The sequence below is a fragment of the Gadus macrocephalus genome, chromosome 15 (genome assembly GCF_031168955.1).
Source record: "Gadus macrocephalus chromosome 15, ASM3116895v1".
Classification (NCBI taxonomy): Eukaryota; Metazoa; Chordata; class Actinopteri; order Gadiformes; family Gadidae; genus Gadus; species Gadus macrocephalus.
The window spans coordinates 6,217,576-6,242,834 of NC_082396.1; the positions used below are offsets into that span (position 1 = coordinate 6,217,576).

The 25,259-nt window shown below is 50.3% G+C and overlaps 1 protein-coding gene across 16 annotated transcripts; it reads left to right on the top strand.

Moving 5' to 3' along the window:
• The first annotated feature begins 2,087 nt into the window (after positions 1–2,087).
• Positions 2,088–25,052, top strand: lrrfip2 (leucine rich repeat (in FLII) interacting protein 2). 16 transcript variants are annotated; one of them, XM_060073961.1, is made up of 27 exons: positions 2,088–2,315; positions 3,581–3,740; positions 9,019–9,105; positions 10,729–10,791; positions 11,397–11,459; positions 11,818–11,856; positions 12,068–12,148; positions 12,822–12,869; positions 12,964–13,041; positions 13,311–13,433; positions 14,190–14,282; positions 14,724–14,777; positions 14,980–15,018; positions 15,530–15,598; positions 16,199–16,312; positions 17,059–17,100; positions 17,492–17,623; positions 18,378–18,449; positions 19,984–20,154; positions 20,487–20,579; positions 20,999–21,091; positions 22,163–22,270; positions 22,607–22,742; positions 22,978–23,148; positions 23,528–23,607; positions 23,704–23,808; positions 24,124–25,052. In XM_060073961.1, the coding sequence occupies exons 2-27, from the start codon at positions 3,651–3,653 to the stop codon at positions 24,232–24,234; spliced, it is 2,355 nt and encodes a 784-aa protein (XP_059929944.1). In that variant the 5' UTR covers positions 2,088–2,315; positions 3,581–3,650; the 3' UTR covers positions 24,235–25,052. The 16 variants fall into 16 exon arrangements, with proteins under 16 accessions (XP_059929944.1, XP_059929947.1, XP_059929945.1 ...); XM_060073964.1 differs by lacking the exon at positions 20,999–21,091; XM_060073962.1 differs by lacking the exon at positions 14,980–15,018.
• Positions 25,053–25,259: the final 207 nt, after the last annotated feature.

Sequence of the window (25,259 nt, forward strand, 5' to 3'; positions counted from 1 at the left end):
AGCCAGTGCTGTTAGCGCAGTGGGAGACCCCTTCATCCACCAGGGTCATTGTCTGGTGGTACACTCACCGAGGACAATAACATCGCTACTCACCAAGGACGGGCACTGGACAGAGAAACCCCTTAACATGGCGGTATTGGGCTCATATAAGGGCCCGTGTTTAGAAGGGCAAATCAACAACCAAAACAACAACAAGAGCCGAAGGAGAGCTTCTTCTGGTGCGTTGGTCCATCTGTGCAACCCCCCCACACACACACACCCCCACCACCACCATCACCCTTCTGAAAAACAGGTTCAACATTTTACTGTTTATGGGTTAAAGGGGTCATAAAATTAAACAAACACTAAAACTTTGTCTGCCTGCCTCAGGGCCTTTTGTTATTTTTAAAGCCAACTTCCACCTCTGATGTGGCCATTGATAAGCACACTTTGTCCCCTCCTTCATCCAAGCAATGAACCAACGATATTTCAGTTTGAGAATAATGACGAACCCACACGTACGATTCAGGAGTTATTTGTGTTTGCTGTTTTTTGTCAAGTATGTCAAAACGGGACAAACCCAGAGTCCGTTCTCTCTTAACAACATTTCCAACACTGTTATTAACATGTCGTTCAACGGAACATTGAGTGTTGTAGTGTTATAGCAAGCAATGGTTCTAGCCACTAGCCAAACCCTGTTTTCCCAGTGCATTCATACAGATAGGTTTGCCTAGTTTGTGCTTAAACTCAGGCAGCACTGCTTGAAGGGAGTACACCGTGAGAGGCTTGCTAGGAGGTGAACTGTGGAGACGGTATGGCTGATGGTGGCTCCGGGTTAAGACTTAAGTAAGCCCTCTCTGCACAGTAGCAAACAGAGAAGGCCGATGAGGGTGAAAACAGTCATTAGTGCTCTATAATCAGGGACAATAATACACACACACACACACACGTGTGTGTGTGTGTGTGTGTGTGTGTGTGTGTGTGTGTGTGTGTGTGTGTGTGTGTGTGAGAGAGTGTGGGTGCATGTATGTGTGTGTGTGTGTGTGTGTTTGTGTGTGTGCGCGTGTGTGTGTGTGTGTGTACATTCATGATTCTCACGGAGGTCCTTAGATTACAAATCTTCCTCCCATACACATACATAAAAATAAGGAAATCCCTGAAAGTGCTAAAGGTTAAACAATATAATTATCAAGACAACATAATTTATCTATAGACACGTGTATTTTAATGCTGTGTTCGTCTTATGTTGAATGCAATTTATGTCGTTTATATAAAACCATATGGACATTTGAAAAACACCGGCAGTGATTAAAATGTGACAACACAAATTAAACATGCCATGCAAATCCACAAAATCAATTTCTAGTTGCACAAGCACAGATTTTTTTTATATTGCATTTGTTTTAACATAAAATTATAACCTGTCTTGTCTGCATAGCAATATGTTCAAAAACTAAAAGTGTAATATATTTGTCTGTGAAATCCTAAATTAACCCCATTAAGGAGCAGTCTCACACGGGGGGAGAGTTGCTATCCTATACTGCCCTCATGTGGAGAAACATTCTCAAGGCACTACTTTATCTAAAACAAAACAAGAGCAATTAATTTTAATAAATCAAATAATATCTAACGATGAACGAAACAAAAATATTATATATTCTTGTATATTGCATCGCATGGATAATCACTACCAATATAAGTCGAATCCCCTCACATGAAGTAACAGCACACCACGTCCCATTTCAACCACGAAAGAAGCTTAGAAAATAAAATATCTAGAATGGGTAATAGGTAATATAGTTACACTAACATTTATAGTTATATTATATAACATTATATAATATATCATATATATATTATGTATTATATATACAGTATAATAATATACTTACATTAATACAATATATAATAATATATGTTATATATATATATAATAATACACATGTAATATATATATATATATATATATATATATATATATATATATATATATATATATATATATATATATATATATATATATATATACTTTATTATATAATTATATATATCTATAGTTAGTTATAGATCCAGCCGCCAGACGCCACTGACGAAACGCGAAAACGATACCCCCAGGTCCCCCAACATCCGGGCGCTCCAGCCGCTCCAGCCTCCTCTGAACCCGGGGACGGACGACGGTGGGCGGCGGATCACACCCAGCAGGCGCACCGATGACAGCTGTCAGCCGGGAACATAACCTCACATTCTGACGGGGGGAAACAACGTCGCATGGCTGTCTGAATCACCGGGGAAGAGGAGGACTTCCACCGGCGGGCCGCGGCACGCTGGACTTGAAGGTAGGGGGATACGGTCGGCTGGGAGCGGGGCGTGCGGCGTCCGGGGTCCGGCGGGTGTCGGGAGTAGCTGGGGTTAGCTTCCCAGGCTAACTGAGCTAATCGAGCTAATCAGCTAACTGATTTAGCTAGTCTTCTCCCCATCAAGAACACCCTCTGCGGTGTATTAGCGGGGTCACTATGGAGAAAGGGGGAATTGTGACTAGCATGGCCGACCACCTTTTTAATCTTAAATCCCAGATATGATTGTAAAAGTGCGTTGTTGTTACTTCCCAGGTGGATGTAGCTCGGTAGCTCGGCTAATTCACAAATTAGCCAGCTCACCTGATCTATCGTGTGTCCGTCGGGGCTAATGTTAACCGCCAGGCTATGTTTTAACAGCCTACTCATGGTGGGTTATGTGCACGCTGGACGTGTAGTGGGACGCCCATTGATTACGCGATATTTAGCAATAAGCAGGACACTAAATATAGGATGACCGAGGGGAAGGTTACGATCCCCCACAGAGGTAGGGCTGGTGTTTCAGCCCAAACAACCCATTATGGGGAGGGTTGTGTACATCTGGTCTGGATTCAAGTGAAAACCAGCGTTTGCTTTAACCATAATGTCGTGGGATCGACACATGGTCAACGATTTAGCTTTTTATCGGCAGTCGGGAGTTGGTAACCAGTACCACTGTTTATTTGACACATCGACCCCCCGTGTCCCTGGCTCCTTATCGGGGCGTATTCCTGTCAAATCAGCCTCATGACTAAACCGCGGTTGTATTGATGTGTGCAATAACTGTTCCACACTAACCGATTGATTAGCCTTTCAAACCACTGCGATGTTGTTCTCTCATGAACTATATTTATAGATTACACTCGCATTGTGTTATGCTGACCGTCTCCAATGCCCCCAGCACCACACTCGATAGACCAGATCCTGGATGGCGTTAGAGTTCATCTTGCGTGTCACTTTTTACAGCTGGTTTATGTCAACCACAACTGTTTATGCAAAGCCTCCTACAGCGAGAGCAGTCAGGAATGAGTTACTATGGTGGTCTCCTCTTGCTGCAGAAAGGGAGTGATGGGATCAGGGTTAGGTCAAACCCTACATAAGGTGAACATGTCCAGCTGTATTTAGCCCTGAAAGTTTACAAGGAAAAAGTTAATGTGTGCTGGCTTAGCTCTTCAATGCGTTTCTGTTTCGGAAGGCCTATGCATTTACCGAATAACGTTTTATAACATTTAAATTGTAACTAATAATCCTGTTTGGTTTGTTTTCAGGTGCTGGGCCAACAGTTTTATCGTTTTGGTCTCAAAGCGGCGTATTGGTGCTGAAGGTTCCTGGGGCGCCATGGGGACACAAGGTACTGGGAGGAAGCGAGCCCCGGTGAGAGACCGCTTCTCGGCCGAGGATGAGGCCCTCAGCAGCATCGCTCGGGAGGTGAGTTCAGGTCCCTGCACAACCAGCCCATCCTGCTGCTCATCACTGATAAACATGCAATCGACACGGAAAATAATGTTTACATAATATCCGCCTCTTTTTAGTCTGCCGTTACCAGGGTAGCGGCGGAAACGAATAGATTGAATAAGAAAAATGCATCAATGATGTTCAGGCAGCTTGTGGCCCAGGAGCTAGAGTGGGTTGGCTGTTAACCAGATCGTTGCTAGTTCGATCCCCTGCTCCTCCTAGCTGAGTGTTGAGGTGTCATTCTGCAAGACATCTCACCCTAACTGCTCCCGACGAGATGTCTGTCGCCTTGCATGGTGGACTCCGCTGTCTGCGTGCATGAATGGGTGAATGTTAGGCTATATTGTTAAGTGCTTTGAGTGGCCGCTGGTTAGAAAAGCACTGTATAAATGCAGTCTGGTCAAAGAATGGATGACCATGGAACAGGAGTTGAGCCGAAGGGTCCCTCAGGCACACATTTTCACACACTGCTGGCCTTTGTTGGGCGATGGTCTTTCTGCTCATGACATGTGGATATTCAGGTTCTCTCTTCACTAAACGCTGCTGCAGCCGGAGCAAGGGAGACAGCTGCTTTTGGGGATTGACATGACTTGTCGTGCTTTGGCTTTAGGAGGAGGAAGGAGGGGGGCGGGGGCAGCGTCAGAGAAAGCAATGTGAGGGAGACAACCTGGCCTGTGTTGACTTGCCTGGAGTAGATCATTCCGTTTTGTTACACACAGGGATGCCATTCCTTTGCTTTTCCCCAGACCAAGCGGATTTGTCGGTGTACAGGGTGAAAACATGTGGATCTGAGGCACAAATCACTCCCAATTCATCCATATTTTCATGTTGTGTTCGGGTGATTTTGTAAGACTGTTATTGTTGCTTGTCTCCGAGTGTCGGAGCCCAAGGGTTCCGGTTTCCCTCCCTGAAGCCTTCGTAAATCGTCTCACTCAGCTCCCTATGGCTGCCTTGATACAGTTAAAGAATGTTCCATCCCGGTCTGTCGCTCCGAGCCCTGTGCACTTGCACCCAGCGCAGGGCTCCATTTGCTCCCTTTATAGTCATGCAGGCCGATCATAGAAACATGAGTCATCGGCACCACCCAGTTGGTCTCTGAATGAATCAGTTTTTCTGGAATGAACCTCGTTGACGTTGGCTCTGCGCGTGTGCAAAAACGGCGGGCATTAGCTCAGCCCGGAAACCTCAGACACTTCCCCACTTTCCAATATAGTGCTGTGAAACGTAGCAACTTTCTAATTTCTATCGTGGGTTATTCATGCCCGGCCTCGAGTGGTGAGAGCGAGTTCTGCTGGTGCTTGGCACAGACCACGGCAGAGAAAGCTGTTGAATTTGAGCCCTGCCCTCCATAGCCTTGCTTTGGAGGACACTTGCCTTACCGTCATTCTAAAACATTAGAATCCCCTCACATCATGGCCGACATTAGGATCTGATGGTGTTTGATGGTAATCAAGGCTGTCTTGGCCCAGTACTACTCTTGTTTGTGCAGCGTTGGACGCCTGCACTCATGCAGTGTATGATTTAAACCCTGAGCTGTGAAATTGACACTTGTACATGTTCTGTTTGGCTGCGGCCTCTGCTGTTTGACACTTTACTCCAGACCAGGCCTCAGTGATAAAGTGTTTTAAACTAGTTACGTAATGGCTATTTCAGCTTATATAATAGTCTACTCACACATTTGAGAAGCCTGCTGACCTAGTTAATGATCAAATCAGTCGAAGATCAGATTGTAAGGCTTGATACTGTCAGTACATGTATTGAAGCCAGTTAGCTGGTTAGATGAAAGGCTATATTGATCAAATATTGTCATTGATATATAATGTAAACACTGGGCTTTCAGTAACACATTATCCTCCAATGTTACAGTAGTATGACAATGTTTTTGGCATACGAATAAGGTTTCCATGTACCACATGGATCTGATAGTCATTCTGGTGGGCAGTTCCAAGAAAGGCACCTAAATGTGAGGACAATGGGAGGATTTGTATAAAGACTATCACCAAAGCAAAGAGTCTTCTGAGCAGCGCATTTCTCATGTGCTACAACTAAAGGGAATGACTGTTCTTTTAACCCAAATGAAATCATAACAGAGACACGGTTGGCAGTATGCGGCATGTATAAATACTCCCACACGCACCGGCACACTGAGTCACGGCGCCCAGGGAGAAGGAGGTGCCAGCGTCCCTGATGCATGGCGGTGATGGAGGTGTGTGATGGTGCACTTCTGGCTCTGCTCAGATTCCACCCCCCCCCCCCCCCCCCCCCCCGAGCCCCCCCGGTCCCGGGCCCCATGATGAGGGCGCTGTGAGAGCTGCAGGCCTAGCAGACAGAGCTATAGATAGAGGCCGAGACGTCGGACTCAGCTGTGCTGCTGTGCAGAGGAGGTCACACGGTCGGACAGGTGCAGGGAACACAGGCCCGCCGCCCACTGCCACCGCCGCTCCCCGCCGGCTGTCTGCTGGTTGGGCTGACACACACACACACACACACACACACACACACACACACACACACACACACACACACACACACACACACACACAGGTATACATACAGACACACACACACACACACACAAGTGTACAAACACACACTTAGGGACACACACAGGCACCCCAACCCCGCTCCCCTAGGGCTGCAGTCTGTCTCCGGGACGGAAGACAGACAGACACACACACGCATACACACACACACAACCTGTTTCCGTCTCATCCCTGTACATGGTCATAGAAAGCAGGTCCCACCACAGTAGCCAACCACCCTCAGGACAGGGTATTGACATTTTGCTGCTCACTGATGGTTATTGAGAATGGCGACACTTCCACCTGACTGATGATTGTTGGTTCTTGCTAGTGGGATGTCATTATGAAAACACACATGGAATGCACAAGGTAGCACCAAGTGCTTTCCAAGTTTGGTTTGGTCATAGAATTGATTCTTCTATCATGAAAATCGCTATGTTCAATACCAGTAAGCCATCTCATTATGGACTGATTAACTCCAACAGGAGCCAACAGGACTTGTTGTGTTTGAAGCCTGCATTGTCCTTTCTAAACCTCCTGCAGCAGAACGGAGTGCCCTCTAGGACGTGGTTTCCCTCATCTTGGATCTCATATAAAAAGGCGTGGTTTTATCTTGCCTTTATGACTGTTGAAGTACTCTCTCCCAAGGCAACGTTTCCGTGGACGCCAATTGCTAAAGTTGAATCGTAATCATTATGTCTCAACGTTTGCAACGTTAACAAAACCAATTCAGGTGACTTCTCCACATACAAGCGAGACAAAGAGCACCAACAACACAACTTTGGACCATTCCCAACAGGAACAGCCCACGGCCAATCATGCCCTGCACTTTGGCAGCCCTGATAAGCCTTCACTGGAATTCTGTCCCCAGTTGTCAGCAGCGGCCAGATACTGATAGGAAATGCCCAGTATTTATGGCCCCACGCTCCAGGGGAAGATAAAGAGGATGAGCTGTGTGGGGGAGTCATTGTGGCATTGTCTTTTACAGGCGGAATGTTTAGTTTAAAAAAGGCATTAATGCTAATGGAGACCAGGGGACGAGGAAGGGCTGAGCAGAGTCCTGCTGACAGCAACCCCCTGCAGGCTGAGTACTGTCAGGTCTGGTTTATATCAGATCTCCCCCCCCCCCTGCTGCGATTCCCTTTACATTTGGGGCATTTAGCAGACACTTTCATCCAAAGCGACTTACAAAGGTTAATACACACATTGACACACCGACGACGGTGTCGGCAATGCAAGGCGAGAGCTAGCTTGTCGGGAGCAGTGTAGGGTGAGGTGTCTTTCTCGGGGACACCTCAACACTCTAGCTAGGAGGAGCCGGGGATCGAACGAGCAACCTTCCGTTTGCCAGCCAACCCGACCTCCTGAGCCACATGCCGCCGCGGGTGGGTACTGTAGGGTCTTGCTTGGATCAACCCCCCACTGCTGTGTTTCCCTGGAAAATGAGCTCCCCTGTTCATCCTGGCCTTGACTCAGCACAGCAGGGGGCCGGTGGCGCAATGGGTCTCGCTTCTTGTCCCTTCCTCTCAGGAAAGATTGATGAGGCACGAGGTGTTGATAAAAGACCTCGTAAAAAAAAAACGGTCTGTTCTCCATTCTGGGTTTATGCGCTACTTTTGCTTGAGTGCATGAGTATTCTGCTCGTTGAAACCAGTGCCATAACTTTGCTCTTTTTAACTGTTTACTGGGCGAAATGAGGCCATGTCGAAGCCCAGTTTACCCAATCGGATTCTGTTTGTTTGTTCACCATTGACATCCCCCCCCCCAAACCCCCCCGCATGGGGTCCTAACATGAGCCTCCCTGGAGCTGATGCTTAGCACATGTTGTTGCTGGTGATGGTGAGCCATCCCAGGCCCTCTGGTTGTTGCTCTGCAGTATTCTGGAGCTGTGACTCAGCCAGGGCAAACGGTGCTGTATGCTCTTGTCAGTCAATGTCTGCAGTTCATTACACTCTGATGTATTGCGAGGCTGTTGTTCAAGAAAGGAATCCCAGGGATGAAAGGATACATGACTCCTGACAGAAGGCCAGCATCTTTGGTTTTGTGTGTCGGCTGTGTGATGATGACCATGGCTATCGTAGTAGTATTACAACTTTTATTAGTAGCATTCATCCGACTATATGGAAATCTCCAGTAATATTGTTCAAGATAGTGATGGAAATATAATGTAAATACTGGGCTTTCAGTAACAGACATTTTCCTACAATGTTACAGTAGTATGACATTGTTATTGGTGTAAGAATAAGGTTTGGATGTACAACATAGATCTGATCTAGTCATTCTGGGGGGCAGTTCCAAGGAAGGCACGTAAATGGGAGGATAGGAGAATTTGTATAAAGAATGTATCAGCAAAGCAAACAGTCTTTTTGCTGTGCAAGTGACATTGAGCAGCCCACTGTAGCTCATGTTTGTCAAGGGGCTGCTAAAAGGCCAGGTTAATGTGCGACAAACTAAAAACTCAAACCAACTATGCATACTTTGATACTCTGACTTATTTCAAAAATAAGTCAGAAACGAATGTGTTCATACGTCTCCCATTCACCCTCAGCCCGTGTCATCATTGCCTTCCAAAACGTTTTCCTTACACCATTATTCCTATTGCTTTGCACATTGTGGTCCGGTTGCCTTGACGACGGAGAGCCCTCCAGTTTCCACGCGCGGCTAACCGTGTGTGTGTGTGTGTGTGTGTGTGTGTGTGTGTGTGTGTGCACTCTCTCCCTCCTCCTCAGGCGGAGGCCAGGCTGGCGGCGAAGAGGGCCGCGCGGGCGGAGGCCAGGGACATCCGCATGAGGGAACTGGAGCGGCAGCAGAAGGAGGTAAGACCCAGCGAGCGGAACGCCGAGCCACCGAGCGGCCCAGCCAACCACTGGCCACGGTCCCTGCGAGGGCCAAGACATGGCGTCACTCCTCCTGCTCTTAATATAGGCCACGGCGGAGACCTCCGCCAGGTCCCTCTCAGTGTGCGTTTGATTTTCCCTCCCCGGTCCACGGAACCCAGCGTGTTTGCACACAAAGGAAAGTCTGTTCCACCGCGAGGATCTCATTTGGGCTGGAGGGTGTCTAGTGATTCCTTAAGATGGAGCAAACAAATCAGGCCTCCTTCAGCTGTCATCTCCGCTACGAAACATTTCCATAGCTGCCGCTTCCCCCCCCCCCCCCCCCCCCCCCCCGTGTTAATTCTCTAGCTTCTCCAGTCTTATTCTCTCTGTCTCTCCCCCTCTCTTTTCTTCCGTTTTATCCTCCACAGCAGTGTTTCCGAACCAGTGTGTCCCTTGAGGGCGATCTAGGTGGGCCTAGGCTTGTTTCCCTTATCGAGTCATTCTTCCAAGTAATGCAATTCACTTTCAATTAGGGCTGGGTAAAAATATCGATTCATCAATGCACTGCAATTTATTTGTTCTCGATTCAATTTCGATTCAGAATTCTTTTGAAATCGATTATTTCCATTAAAAGCATACTCATTGTATCTAGAAGCGAGTATGCCTAAATGTACATGCCCTTTTACATTTGTCCATGTTATGATTGTTACTTTTATGCTGCAAGTTTAGCTCAGGAACAACACTATACAATGGTGTATTCCCTTTTTGATTGTTAAAACACAATGAACTTAATTTTGAAATAGTTAATTCTAAATAATATTTAGGTATTTTTGTCATCTGCACGTATTATTGAATCGATATCGAAGCAATTGGATCAATATCAAATCGAATCGATATCGAATCGAATCAAGACCTAAAGAATAAAATTGAATTGTGAGGTACCTGGCAATACCCAGCCCTACTTTCAATACAATATTAGTATTCATTCATTATTTACTCATGAGTCTCCACGTGACACTGGTTGTGGACAGTCTGCCGTGTGTAAATCGATGCCAACATTGCTAATAACCCAGTATCTCTAATCTGGTCATACCCGAGCTGAAATTCGTCCTAACAAATGTTCTGTGCCTTTTAAGTTGTCCTTGTGTTTCTGGTTGGGAGCGCGGTGTGCCCAAACTCCTGAGAGGTTGGAAACCACCGCTGTGTGGTGTTCAGAGCGTCACAGGGGAAAGATCAATACGTGCTATCGCTCCGCTCTCAGTGTAACTTTGGAACAGTGCTCCGGTTCTTCAACCCTGTGTGGTGACCGATGAGGTAACCTCTTTGTTCCACAGAGAGTCAACAGTGGAGCTGGTTTCCCTTTCTCTCCCTTCCTGGACACTCCTGACATGACTTGTGTACTTTAGACATCACCTGACGCAGCGAAAGTATGATTCACCCCCCCCGTGTGTGTGTGTGTGTGTGTGTGTGTGTGTGTGTGTGTGTGTGTGTGTGTGTGTGTGTGTGTGTGTGTGTGTGTGTGTGTGTGTGTGTGTGTGTGTGTGTGTGTGTGTGTGTGTGTGTGTGTGTGTGTGTGTGTGTCCCCGCTCCACACTGTCTCTTCTACCTGTCTCTGTCCAGCTCCCTTACCACTCTTCGTCTGGAAGTGGGGGCCGTAAATGGGGTCAGATCCACCAGTGGATGGTAGGTCCTGGGGGGTCGGGGAGCAGCTGGAGCTACCCCCCCCCCTCCTCGCTGTGTGGCTGTTTGCTGTACTAAAGACCCGCTTGACTGGCCATGTCCAGAGTAGAACGGACTCACGTTAACAGCACTTGAGCTCCCTGGCAGAATGCCACTGGGCTCTGTTTGTTTTGGATACGGTGTGTCTGCCTGCCTGCCTGCCTGTCTGTCTGTCTGTCTGTCTGTCTTATTATAAGAGACTTTGTGACTAGACTGCATGGTTTTTAAAGATGCGGAGAGAAAGAGTTGTTTCAAATAACCAGTTTGAGTTCTCGATTGCCGTTGGCGTGCGATGGTGGTGGAGTGTTAACACACCAGAACTAAGTTCTGTTGCTTTTTGAAATGAGGAAAAACGACCCGCTCACTTGAACTTGACGTTTGGTTTGAAACGTGTGACTAAACACCTGGCTTGTTTTTGAAATTAACTGTGTTGTGAACATGCTCTGCATCGTTGGCATGGGTTTAGGGTTAGCCTCCGTCTGGTTGGAGCTATTGGGCTTCATGCATTCAGTCTTGGCCTCCTGTGGTCCTCACCTGTGGTCCTCACTTGTAGTTCTCCTCTCCTCCAGGCCGACACTGAGAAGGCCAGAACCACCACTAGTAGTAGTCGGTGCAGCGGCTATCAACGGCGGGTCGGTATCCACTGTCCTCTCTTCTGCCTGTTCCTTCTCTCTCCTCTTTCTTATCGTTCGCCCCTCTCTCTCCTTTTTCTTATCGTCCCTCTCTCTCCTCTTCTTATCAATCGCCCCTCTCTTTCTCTCCTTTCTTATCACTCGCCCTCTCTCTCTCCTCTTTCACATCATTCACCTCTCTCTCCTCTTTCTTATCACTCGCCCCTCTCTCTGTCCTTTTTCTTATCATTCAGCCCTTTTTTTTCTCTCTATCCTCTTTCACATCATTCACCCCCCTCCAGGTCCCTTGTTCATAACGACTCTCTGTACTTTCCTCCTCCACGTCTCCCTCTTCCCCCCCCCCGTCCCCCGTCCACAGGGCCTGGACGATGACCTCATGTCGGTCCGAAGCTACAGGGTGTGTACATATGGGCATCATGAAGTAGACAGGCATTGTCCGCTCTAATGAAGACTGTGTATTGTGAGCCATGCGTGAAAGGCCTCTATGTTTGGTGGACTGGTGCGCCAGTTGAGGAGAAAGTGTTGATGGGGTTTCTGTACAATGTGCTCACCTTTTTAGAAGCTTGAGCCTCATGTTTTCAATCTTCATTTCTGTTCTCGATCTCAAGTCCACGTCTTCTTCGGTGCGAGACCTAAGCTCTCAAAAGAGATCTGAGAGCAGGTCCAGTTCCCATAGGAAAGACCTCTTGGTAGGTTTCTGAGTTTCTGCATGCGTGTGTGAGGGCATGCATCTTCTTCAATAAAAAGTGATGATGATAATCAACCGCGTATGCTTTAGTAGTTTGAAGGCGATGGTGGCCCGCTTTGTATAACACCATGATCATCTGCAGGTTTGCAGCTTTTGTTACAACCACTTTATGCACAGCCCACTTTAGTTAGTTACAATTAAAGACACACTGTAGTCAGACGCTCGTTGTATAATGGGTTGATGGATGGCGTTGTTAAAAGCGTAGGCTTTTGATACATAACTGTATAATGAGTTGCTGATAACCAAGCAGAGAAAAAGCAGGATTTCCTTCATTTTAATGGAGATACATTTCACATCGCACACATTTTCTTCAGGCCTCAGCTGTTCTTGGTACTTTCATCCAATTTTATGCGTGAGGTGCCAAAAGATTAACCTTCCCCAAATATTTTCAACGCAAGATAAACCATTATAATCGTTGTCGTTCTGTTACTCATACAGTAGACTGTAGGCTTCTAACAAAAATATGAACTGTTGTTTTTCCAAATTATGATTTGTAGCATGAAGCACAAATCTGACAGCATGCTGAAAGTCAGACTCGAGTGCACCAGATGTTGAACCTTCCACGGTCAACACTCTCTCTCTCTCTCTCTCTCTGTCCCTCGCTCTCTCTCCAGTCCGACAGCCTCTCCACCACGTCTGGGCTGAAGAGCTCCCGCTCCACTGTATGTATCCGCGCTACACGCATCCTGCTAGGCCATTGTCTCTGTAGTTCGCGTTGTGCTGACGTTGGTGTTTTGTGTCTCCGGCGTGGGGCAGAGCTCTGTGTACAGTGACCTGCAGGGCCATAGGAAGGCCTCGTCCATCAGCTCCTCCTCCTCCAGGAAGGATCTGCTGGTCAGTGTTTTCCCATCCTTGTTCCCCTCCTCCGCCGTTAGCATATGAGCCTCCCGCTGCTAGAATCGATGCTACAGAGCTTTTTTACTTTCACTGTTGATGGAACAAGACAAGAGTCTGTGTTGCTTTAGCGCTCCTCTGCATAAGGGTTGACTAAGAATGAACGTCTTTAGGAGGTCTGTGTCTGTGTGTGTGTGTGTGTGTGTGTGTGTGTGTGTGTGTGTGTGTGTGTAACCTGTCTCATCTGTTGTGTTTGGGGCTCTTCCTAGACTGGGCTGTACCACGATCAGAGGAAGTACAGCAGCCTCACCGCCAAGTCCAAAACTCCGTCTTCCATCAGCTCATATCAGCCAATGACCTCATATCAGCCTATGACCTCATATCAGCCCCGGGTTGGTGCTCCCACACCCAGCCCCTACACACAAACGCACGAACATACTCATAGACATGTACACACATGAACGCACACACAAGGTAGACATGCACACTCAAACACATGCACATACACGCACATGCACGCACATATTACACACACATGCACACACACACACGCAATTGCACACGCATAAACGTACAGGGCAGTCTCACTTCTACTGCTTCTCATCCTGGGTTGACTCATCAACATTATAAACTTTACCCAGCCCAGAGAACGCCTATCTTTATCGCTCGGGCTTAACGGCAATAATAAATCTCTACGATTGTATCAGGAGTTTATGGCTGGTGTACTGCATCAGTCTCCTAGACACACTGTCCGTCTCACGGCAGACGTAAGGGCTAATGCAGCTGTGCTGTACAATATCCACTCTAGAGCCTAGCGATAAAGAGAGACTGTCTGCCCGACGATTTGAATCCATGCAAAGGCCTCCAGTGCATATTTGCCCAAAGCCTCGTAGATAGATTAGAAACAGGGATCTCACACACACACACACACACACACACACACACACACACACACACACACACACACACACACACACACACACACACACACACACACACACACACACACACACACACACACACACACACACACACCCCCAGTGGCTGCACATCCTAATCCCACTGCAGGTCAGACCTCAAACCCAAACCGCCTTCTCCCACTCTTCAACTCCTGAACCTTGACCTTTCGCTGCCCCGTCCACCTCCAGGTCTCCACCAACTCCACCACCGCCGCCGTCACCACCACCCCCTCCTCCGCCTCCACCACCGCAGGCTCAGGCCTGGCCCGTAGCTACAGCATGGTCAGTCCACGGCATAGTGCCAGACCCCCCAACCCACCCCGCAGCATGACTCTAGTTACCCTTTGACAAGTAAACCCCCCCCCCCTGACAGCCCCTGAAACCCCCAACCACACCCCCCTGAAACTCGCGCAGACATAGCATTAGCACGTCCATATCACATTGGATGCCTGGGCCCGTGTGCGGCCGGCTATATTTAGCTCTCGCACACCCTCGGGGCACTTGGTGTGGGGCCAGGGAGTAGTGTTGCTCCTCACGGAGGCCGGGGCCTAGTGGCAAACCGTTTACTTTCTCTACCCCACCCTCCCTTGCAACACTGACATAAACCGGGCGAGAACCAGGAAGCGGGCTTTGTGTTTGACTCTCGCTGCATGAGGAAGAGAAGACTGCTGACTGTGGGATTCACGCCGCCCTCTCTGATACTGTGCTCCTCCCCCCCCCCAGGCCTCAGTTCACGATGACGCAGGCGTCTATGGCTCAGGCTACAGTTCTAAGGCTGTGAGTCTCTCGTGTGTGTGTGTGTGTCTGTGTGTGTGTGGCCAGCAAGCAGCCTCTCCACTATATCACTACCTCTGACCCGATGTGCGACCTCATTCTAACAGTGTACCATCCTCCACCCTCCTCCACCACCTCCTCCACCACCTCCTCCACCCTCCACCCACCCCACCCTCCACCTCCTCTCCCACCCCACTCTCCACAGCCCTCTGAGTACAGCTGGTCCGCCCGCAGCAGCCCTGTGGTGAGGTCCCTCCACCCCCGCCCCTGCATGTCGTCTGCCAACCCCCCCCCCCCCCACCACACACACACACATACTCATCCTCACATGCACCACTCACTCACTCACTCACTCACTCATTCTCACTCACTCATCCTCACATGCACCTCCCACACATGCAACACCGCTACTCACACCCTCACCATGCCCACGGTCTCCACCAGAGACCTCATCTCCAACATGTGCACCAGAACGTGATGAGCTATCTCGGACCTGTTCCTGTATACCGCATGGTGTTTGTGGCAGTTTGAGTAGAGATACCATGATGCTGCGAAGGCTACTGTACAGGGAACAGCAGAGAGCCCCGTCTGTCCCGGGTTATGGACGTACATCCTAATATAATCGCATGAATCGGGAGATGCACCCTACAGGGCATCGTCCTCATCGGTGTGACCCAGTTATTGCTCTGGTGTGTGTGTGTGTGTGTGTGTTGACGGGGAGAGGACCCTCACTGTGTGTGTTGTTCCCCATCAAGTCCTCAGACGATGACTCGGTCAGCACGGTGTCCCAGGACCGCTACAGCCGAGGCCGCAGAGACAGTGTGGTGAGGCCCCGCCCACTATCCTCATCATCAGTTCACTAGGCCCCGCCCACTGTCGACCCACTAGTTGATGATGCGTTGGTTGGTTATGTCATACCATTTGCTAGCTGGTGCGCAGTGTTGCTGTGATTTTAGCGCAATGGGTCAATATGGCGTACAGACTTTATTTCACTGTTTTTCATGAACTATTCATTGCTATTTCCTACTTTCTATATCTTCTCCTTCACTGCTCTGTCACCTTTTTCTTGTCTTCATGTCTTTCCCCAAATGTGTGTGTGTGTGTGTGTGTGTGTGTGTGTGTGTGTGTGTGTGTGTGTGTGTGTGTGTGTGTGTGTGTGTGTGTGTGTGTGTGTGTGTGTGTGTGTGTGTGTGTGTGTGTGTGTGTGGGTGGCCCGGGCTCTCGTGTGTATATGCGTGTGTGCGGGCTGTTGTGTATGTGTGTTGTGGGCTCTCATGTTTGTGTGTGTGTGTGTGCGCGCGTGTGTGTGTTGCGGGCTCTCGTGTTTGTGATTGCGTGCGTGTGTGTGTGTCACGGGTTCCCGTGTGCGTGTGTGCATGTGTACGGTTGCGTACTTGTGGTCCGGCCTCTCGTGCACCGAGCAGTCCTCGGACTTCTCTGACATCAGCGAGTCAGCGGCGGACTACTTCAGCCGCTCCAACCGCCGGGGCAGCGTCGTGTCCGACCTGGACGATCTCAGCATCCCCGACCTGGACTTTGTAAGTGGCCTGACCCCGAGGGCCGTGTGACCCATGACCCTGGATGACCTCACTAACAGATGGCCAGCATGACTGCCTTGGACGATTGACCCCCAGAGTGGTTCCTACTCAAACAGAGTTCAGGGTTCTGCTGTCCCCTCATGGACGGGACCGGGGTGGCATGTGGCTCAGGAGGTAGAGCGGGTCGGCTGGTAACCAGAAGGTTGCTGGTTCGATCCCCGGCTTCTCCTAGAGTGTCGCGGTACCCCTTAGCAAGACACCTCACACTAACTGCTCCGGGCGCTGTCGCCCTGCATTGTTGACTCCGCATTCGGTGTGTGAATGTGTGCATGAATGTGTGAATGTCACGCAATAATGTAAAGCACTTTGAGAGGCCAGTGGTTAGAAAAGCGCGGTATAAATGAGGACGGAAAAGGAAAAGACACCCGTGTGGGTGTTTGTTGTGTGTGTTGTTGTGTGACGGCATGGTGTTGAGGGAGTCAATCGTGTCCCTGTTTTCCTAATCAAGTGTGTCTGGACTCTGAGTCGGTCTGCTCTGCTTGTTGAGTTCAGAGCCGCTCTCCCATCGAGCGACCGACCCTGACCTCCATCACGATCTAACTCCTCGATTAACCACAGCTCCGCTCCTAAAGGAACCACCGGATCCACGGGAAGAGACCGTCTCCGTCCTCCACGCACGGGCCACCTCGGTCCAACCGGTTCCCTTAAATCCATCGTACTCATTGTAGTTTTGTGTCTCTCTCCAGCTGGACGACAAATGTGACAAGACCTTCCCAGACTACAGCCGGGTAAGAGACCAATCCATTCCGTTCAGCCAGCGGCACTCATGACCTCACCAAGAGTCACTTTTATTTATCTTATCTTAAGTACACAAGAGTAAAATTCTCGGGCTTGGTTCCTCAACAGTCACATAGCAGCAACAATACAAGATAAAGTAATAAAGATAAGTTGATAAAAGTGTTTAAAAAATAAATACAAATATGTTCAAATAAGTAGCATCAATAGATCGCAAATAATAATGAATAAAGTAAAGTAATAATAAGTAGAAAAACTAAAACAGTGGTAATAATATGTATGTATAGTGATGATGTGTATAGTTGATTCATTTCCTGTGTGCCTGTCTAACCCCCCCCCCCCCCACCCCCCCCCCCCCCCCCTCCCCCCCTCGTGTTCCCCCAGCCCTCGTCGCGGTGTGCCACCCCCAGCCTCTCGGCCGCCACCCTGGCCTCGCTGGGGGGCACGTCGTCCCGGCGGGGCAGCGTGGAGGCAGGCGGCGTGGTCGACCCCGACACTAGTATGAGCGAGCTCCGGGTAAGGTGGCCGCGCCCTCGCAACACACCCCCGCGTTACGGCCGTCTTTAGTGGCACTGCACAGAGAAGAAGAAGCACAGTTCAGCAGCAAAAGTAATGCAATACAAGTAGTAATGTACAGAATGAGGTATGATGTGAATACGGTGGATACACAGTGGACCTTGTTTGGTCATTGTAATATACTTCTACCCCTTCTAGTGTACTACTAGAATACTACTCCCCGCTTCAACTTATTCACCTTGACCATGTTCTGGCATTGTAATATAATGATTTTGTTTCAATGCTAACCATTGACTGTTGCAGGCCGTCAATGGGCTGTTTATTTCATGCAATCACAGTTCCAGACTTTAAGTCAACATTAACTAATCAAATGGTAGAACGAAGTCACTCAACGTATCCGACTTTCCTTTCAAAGTGTGTCGCGTTGAGCTAGGGGAGCATGCCGCCTTCACTGGGCTACGGGTCTGCACTAATGCGTACCGGGTCGGCGACCTCGCCGTCTTCCTCCTGCGTTGGCAGCCTCCCGTGCCCACTGAGGCCGTCCGCCACGCTGCCGGTTCCTCTGTGTGTTCGTAGCGGCCCCTTAACCTTTCCTCCCCGTCAGAGCAAGTCCTCTCGTGTCCGGGGGTCGATGTGTTGAAGACGGTACTGGCTCCCCTTTCTCTGCCTGGTCCGTATTCAAGCCTCTCTCCTTCCCTCCCTCTCTCCTCCTCCTGCTCCTCCTCGTCCGCCACCTCTCCCGTCTGCCCGCCAGGATATCTATGAGCTAAAGGACCAGATTCAGGATGTAGAGGGGAGATACATGCAGGGCCTTAAGGAGCTGAAGGTAGTCGGGACGCGATCCCTCCAGCATGTGTTTTCTGTGTAGAACCCTCTAATGGCCTCCCGCTTCCAACCTCTCTACTCTACAACCCCTGCACACGTTTCCCCCCCCCACCCCTCAGACTTTGAACCTTGACCTCTACTGCCCCCCCCCCCCAGTCTGTGAATGGCCTGGCTTCCCTTTGGTCCTCACTTTGCATGATCTTCCTAACCTGCGTCTGAGTGTATAAACCGATAGCAGAAGTCCTAATGATGCTGTGAGCCGAGGAACCGACGACTGGCGTTCTCACCCCTATTGAATGACGTGTGAAGTGAAGCATCTTATCACAGCGACTGACTCACGGTCTGCACCTCCCAGGGTCACCGCCCACCAACGTTTTGACTCTCCCTTTGTCTCACCTGTGTTTACTGTTGAATGAGCGTTCAAAGGTTAACCCTCTATAGTAAGTGCACTTACATGTCTTGTTACTTGGTAGACCAGGGTAGTGGACTCACACACCTGACACCCGAGTCCTGTCCTTGTACTTGGTAGAGCACAGCCGGGGGGGGACTCTCGCGTCTCGCCTCAATGGTTTCTTTCCCCCTTTCCTCCACCACTAGCACTACACCACCACCACCACCACCACCACCTTTTTCACTCGGTTCTCTGTTGGCCTGGTTCTATTCCACATGGAGAGGGCATGAGTGGGTCTGCTTGGGACGGACTGATGGGGAAAAGAACCATTTCTCATAGAGAACTGAAAAACTCCCTCCACCCCCTCCCATAGACACTATTAATGAAGAGGTGGAGCTTCCAGGTTCAGGAGGTTTGGAGCGCCCCCCCCCCTCCACAGGAACTAAAGAATGTGTGGGGAGGGGGAAACGCCACAGACCCGCTCTGAATCTGGATCTTCCCCCGTCTGGTTTAACCTACGACCTTCTGTCTAAACTCGTCGTTGACAAGCACACCTAGCCGCCCCCCTCCACCTCCTCCAACCCCTCACCCTTCTCCACCCAACCCTCCACCTCCTCCACCCCACCCAACCCTCCTCCACCCCACCCTCCTCCTCCACCTCCCCCACCCCAGCCTACCCACCTCCTCCTCCGCCCCTCCACCTCCCCCATCTCACTCCACCCTCCACCCCACCCAACCCTCCACCTCCTCCACCCGACCTGACCCCACCCTCCACCTCCCCCATTCCTCCTCAGCTCCACCCTCCTCCTCCTCCTCCTACACCCACCCCCTCCTCCTCCACCCCGACCCACCCACCACCTCCTCCCCCACCCACCACCTCCTCCCCCACCCAACCTACACCTCCTCCACCCCACCCTCCACCTCCTCCTCCACCCCACCCCACCCACCACCTCCTCCCCCACCCAACCTACACCTCCTCCACCCCACCCTCCTCCTTCTCCACCCCACCCTCCACCTCCTCCTCCACCCCACCCCACCCTCCAACTCCTCCTCCCCCCCCCCTCTCCAACTCCCTCACCCTCCTCTGCGGCCAGGTGAGCTGCAACACCCCCCCGCTCCGCCTAACCTCTCCCTTTCCCCCCAGGAGTCTCTGTCGGAGGTGGAGGAGAAGTACAAGAAGGCCATGGTGTCCAACGCCCAGCTGGACAACGACAAGGCCAACCTCATCTACCAGGTGGACACGCTGAAGGACGTGGTGGAGGAGATGGAGGAGCAGACCTCCGAGATGAAGAGGGAGCTGGAGGACAAGTCCAAGGTACGAGGCATCGCCCCGAGGCGCGAGAAGGCCCTCCCCTCCTGGGGGGCCCCAGAGCCAACCAACGTTGCCGTGCCAACCAACTGGCGTCAGTTGTAATAATTGTCATACGTTTCACATGTCATATATGTCACATAACACGTTACACATGTCATGTGTCACATGACGCGTTATAAATGTCATATATGTAAAATGACACGTTATACATGTCATATGTGTAACATGACTCGTTAGACATGTCACACCGCCCGCTGTGACCTCTGGCTGTGCGCCTAGCCCCGCTGGCCAGACCCACAGCCTCCTCTGTGCTCAACCTCCTCCTCCTCCCACAGGAGCTGGAGCGGCAGAAGCACACGTGTAACGTCCTGCAGCACAAGCAGGAGGAGCTGAAGGAGGGCATCCGCCAGCGGGACGAGCTGATCGAGGTACGACCGCCGGGGACACGAGCCGCGCAGGGGCGTGAGACGGGTGGACGGGCCACAGGGCTGCCCTGCCCGGAGACGCTCAGGCCCAGGCCTCTCACCCACCCCTCTCTGTTTAGGTCCCTTCTACCTCCTCCGGCCTCCCTACTTCTATCTCAACTGATTTCCATGTTCAGTCCTTCCATGTTCAGACTTTGCCATCTAAAACTCTTTCCCAAGTGAACCAGTTTCCCCATCTCTGTCCATCTCCACCCCTCTCCATCTCTCTCTGTCTCTCTCCCACCCCTCGGTGTCCTCTCCTCCTCCTCTGTGTTTGATGGTTTCATTCTGTTCCTCCTGGTGCGGTGCCGCTGTGTCTGTGACGACGTGTTCCTCCTCCTCTTCTCTGTACGCCCCCCCCCCCCTCCGCCTCTCCTCTCCAGACGAGCCAGCAAACGCAGGCTAAGTTAGATACGTTGACCAGGGAGGTGTTTGACCTGCAGGAGACCATAAACTGGAAGGACAAAAAGATCGGGGTAGGAGGCTCCTCCGGGGCCGCACTCCCCCCCGCCCCCCCCCCCAGTAGAGAGGCCGCGGTCGGCTTGTAACCGCATGGAGGACGGGCCACCAGGACGGACGGGGGTCTCCTCCCCCTGGTTGCCTGTTCCGTTGACCCATGCTTGATGAACCCCCGCTTGGACACGCGTGTGCTTACATTGCGCTTGAGCCAACGTAAAGCTAGTGCATCCCATTTGTCAAACACAAGCACAGTGTGCTTATAAGAACCATCACCCATCACGCCTCTCATCGATGAACTATCCATCACGCCAAACCGTAGGTTTGCCGAGGATTGATTGATGAGAAGTGAAGTCATCAAGTCTGTCCAATCGGATGGATACGTTTTTTTTTTAATAATAATTAATAACACTGGAATGCATTCACACGCACACATTCGGGGTCTAGTGGATGTCACGCCTGAGAGAGGGCGATGGACCAGATCTCATACTGCTGGTGCACCACGGACACCCTTAGTCACCAGCCTGTAGTCAGACACCCCCCCCACTTTGTTTTGATTGCTGTGTAAATAGTTAACATTGCATCGCTCACATCCCCTAAACAGATAGGTTTGGATTTTGGCTTCTAAACATTTTTTGTGGATGGAAATAATTTAGTACGGAAGCAAGAGACCGTCTGTGTGTACATTAGGAACGTTAATCCACTTTAAAAGCATCTTGAGGTCTCATGCACGATAAACTCAAACATCTTAACAGAGTGTGATTTCCACGGCATGGAGGACTTGAGCTTCTCGCTCTATTTTAAAGTCCTGCCTGAGACCATCAGTTCCTGTGTAGTTTAGTTTTCTGCACCTCCCTCTTGCAACCCTTCCTATGATCCTGTCTTCCAACGTCTGGCATGCTCTCGCTGTCTCTCCTCTGTGTGTGTGTCCGGTGTGTTGCACGCTGTTGCCATCGGCCCTGCATGCACACACACTGTGGAGCTGTCAGTCCATTCTTGTCCATCCAACTTTTTCTCCTGCTTCTCTTTTTCTCTTGTCTCTTTCTCGTCTCTCCTCCGTCTCCTGCTCTGGCCCTGGTGCCCCTGGCCAGGCACTGGAGAGGCAGAAAGAATACTTTGATTGCATTAGGAATGAGAGAGATGAGCTCAGAGATGAGCTGGCTGACATCAAGGCCACGGCCAAGACCAAGGCGGGACAGGTAGGTCCACCCCCCCCCCCCCCCGACCCACCCCAGAGTGACTGCTACTCTGTGCAGCATCCGGAGGGGCTGGTCCACACACAACACAGGGTACCGCTCTTGTGTGCGGGCTGAAGGCCACTCATGCCGCCTAATCAGTGTGTGTTAAGTGCAGAACTCTCATGTTTGACAAACACAGTGAACCGATTAGGTGACCAGTATTTGTGTTTGACCTACAAAGAAACGCTCATGTTTAAGGGCATCCGTCTTCCCGATTGTTTACCCAACGATGGATCCCAGGAGAGGAGAGCAGTGCAGTCATAGTTCTCCATTTCTCCGCCTTCCTTCTCTCCCCAGAAACACGGGCTGGTGATCCTGCCCGAGGGCACGCCCAACGGGGACTACCACCACGAGGCCAACCACGCCCCCGGGCTCACGCTGGTGTCACAGGAGGCCGCGCAGCTGCTGGAGTCTGCAGGAGAAGGGCCACTAGGTGAGTGGGGAGAGCCCGAGGGAAGAGCCCGAGTCCTCCTCAGAGAGGTGGAGGTAGAGACAACCCAGAGCTGGCTGGCTCTCTGGTGCTTTGTTTTGATTGCTGTGTAAATAGTTCACATTGCATACATTCCCTGCACAGTTTGCTTATGTACGATTCACGTACGTTTAACTAATTCATATGTTTTAACCTCCGTGTATAACCGCATATTAATGCTATAACCGTCTCGTTTCAGACGTCAGGCTACGCAAGCAGGCGGAGGAGAAGGAAGAGCTGCTGGCCCAGATCAGGAGGCTGAAGATGCAGGTGGAGGACGAGAGGCAGAAGCATGCCAAGATGGACGGCACGTCCACCGACGGGGAGCGGATGGAGAACGGGACGGACCTGCACATCATCGAGATGCAGAGTGAGTAGACTTTCTGACTTGAGCTTGACCATTTTCTCCTTCCCGATACCGATTTCCGCTTCCTGATCTTGAGTATCGGCCTCTCGCATTGTAACTACTAATAGCACTTGTTCGTATAGAAGGGTTCTCTTACGGTGACGGCAACGTATATTTGGTTCACTTACTGTCTACAGTTTCTTCTAGTTAAGCGTGAGCATCAATGTTTTTCCGACTTGGTAGCTCGAACGCACGGAGATGACTCGTTTCCCATTCCGACTTTCCACCTCCGACCGTTAACGAACGCAGCACAACACCGTAGTGTTTTTGATGTGCTGTTTGTGATGAGTCCTCCCACACGTGGCTGATGATTTTTTTCTGTGTGTGTGTGTGATCTCTACAGGGGATGCAAACCGACAGGTCAGCGAATACAAGTTCAAGCTCTCGAAGGCGGAACAGGAAATGGGTACAATGGAACAAAACGTGAGTAGTGGAGAATACCTTTCAGCAGCTCGTACACGTGGTTAGACTAGGGTGTAGGACTGCTGCTCACTCGCCTCTTAACTTCCCCTCATGCAGGTCAACCGACTAGAAGGACAGGTGGCTCGGTACAAGGCATCGGCCGACAACTCTGAGAAGGTGGAAGACGAGCTGAAGGTGGAGAAGAGGAAACTCCAGAGAGAGGTGAGAAGGTTCGCCCGTCCCGTTTCCCCCAATGGCTGAGCAACATTGGGCTGTTCTGTTCTGACCGACTCCACGCCTCACCCTGACTGCTCCTGACGAGCTGGCTGCTTGGTTGACATCGCCGCCGGTGTTTGCATGAATGCATGAATGTATGAATCAATGGGTGTGCCTGGATGGGTGAATGTGTGCATGAATGGGTGAATGTTAGGTAAACTTGTAAAGCACTTTGAGTGGCCACTGCTTAGAAAAGCGCAGTGTAAATGCAGTCCATTCACCATCTCATCCTCCCTGTGTGTCCCCCCACCCCCCCCCCAGCTGCGCACGTCCCTGGACAAGAACGAGGAGATGGAAATGACCAACAGCCACCTGGTGAAGCGGCTGGAGAAGATGAAGGCCAACAGGAACGCGCTGCTGGCCCAGCAATGAACGCCTCCCCCCCCGCCCCCCCCCCTGCGGACCTCCCCGACGCCGCTGCGGCCTCGGCACCACAGAACCCCTTAAAACTCGCACCTCAGAACTTTATCGATTTGCGTCTGGAGCACATTTCCCTTTCTATCCCGGCTAAAACACTTAAACGTAGCTAACCAAATAAAAGGGGAGGAGAGGAAAAACGAAAAAAGGAAATAAGACATTTGTAGCACAGGCGGGAGACTAAACTGTGTTTTTGTTTTTTTTTAATTGGCGGCACGCGCCCGTTCTGTCCGGCCCGCTGCTCCGCTCTCCGGAGAAACGCCTCGGCAATGTAGTGAGACCCACGGGTTTTCTGGGAGATATGAGGACGTTTCCCGAATCGCTACTTTAAAAGGTTTTAAAGTTCTTCAACGCTTGGTACCACATCGTGATATTCAGGAGGCCTCGAGGCGTCTCATTGGCTGTTGCTTTGTCCCTTTTGATGAGTTGCATGAATGGGTCTCATGATGGTTTTAATAGGTTCAACTCTGATGGCTGGTCTGCCCCCCCCCCCCCCCTGTACATCCCAACCCCCCTGCCCCGCGTCTCCCTCCCACCAGTCAAGTGCCTTCTCACACCTTGGAGACTTACCCTTCTGAACCGTTCAACTATAAACACTGATCTTTTTTTTTTTAACAGGTACAAAATCATGTATTTCAACAGTGCTGCAGTCCTTTATTTGAGAATATATGTAGAACCAAATTTGTCTTCTGCGGTTTTCATTGATTCTTTTTTTTCTTTTCAAATATTTAAAAGATTTTTCTTGAAATAAATGTGTAATTTACAAAGCTGTATATACGCCATGCATCTTTGTTCAGTCTCTGCGTAAATTAAAAGGAATGAAACCCGGCAAGCTATTTGCTATGGGACTTGCATAGGGTCAGCTACGAAGAGCTATTTTTTCCGAGACTACATTAGAGTAAAACCTTTTTAATGTAATATCTTCAATTTAGTTTTAAAAGCTACAAGTCCTGTGAAGAAGCTTTAAATGTTGACTTTTA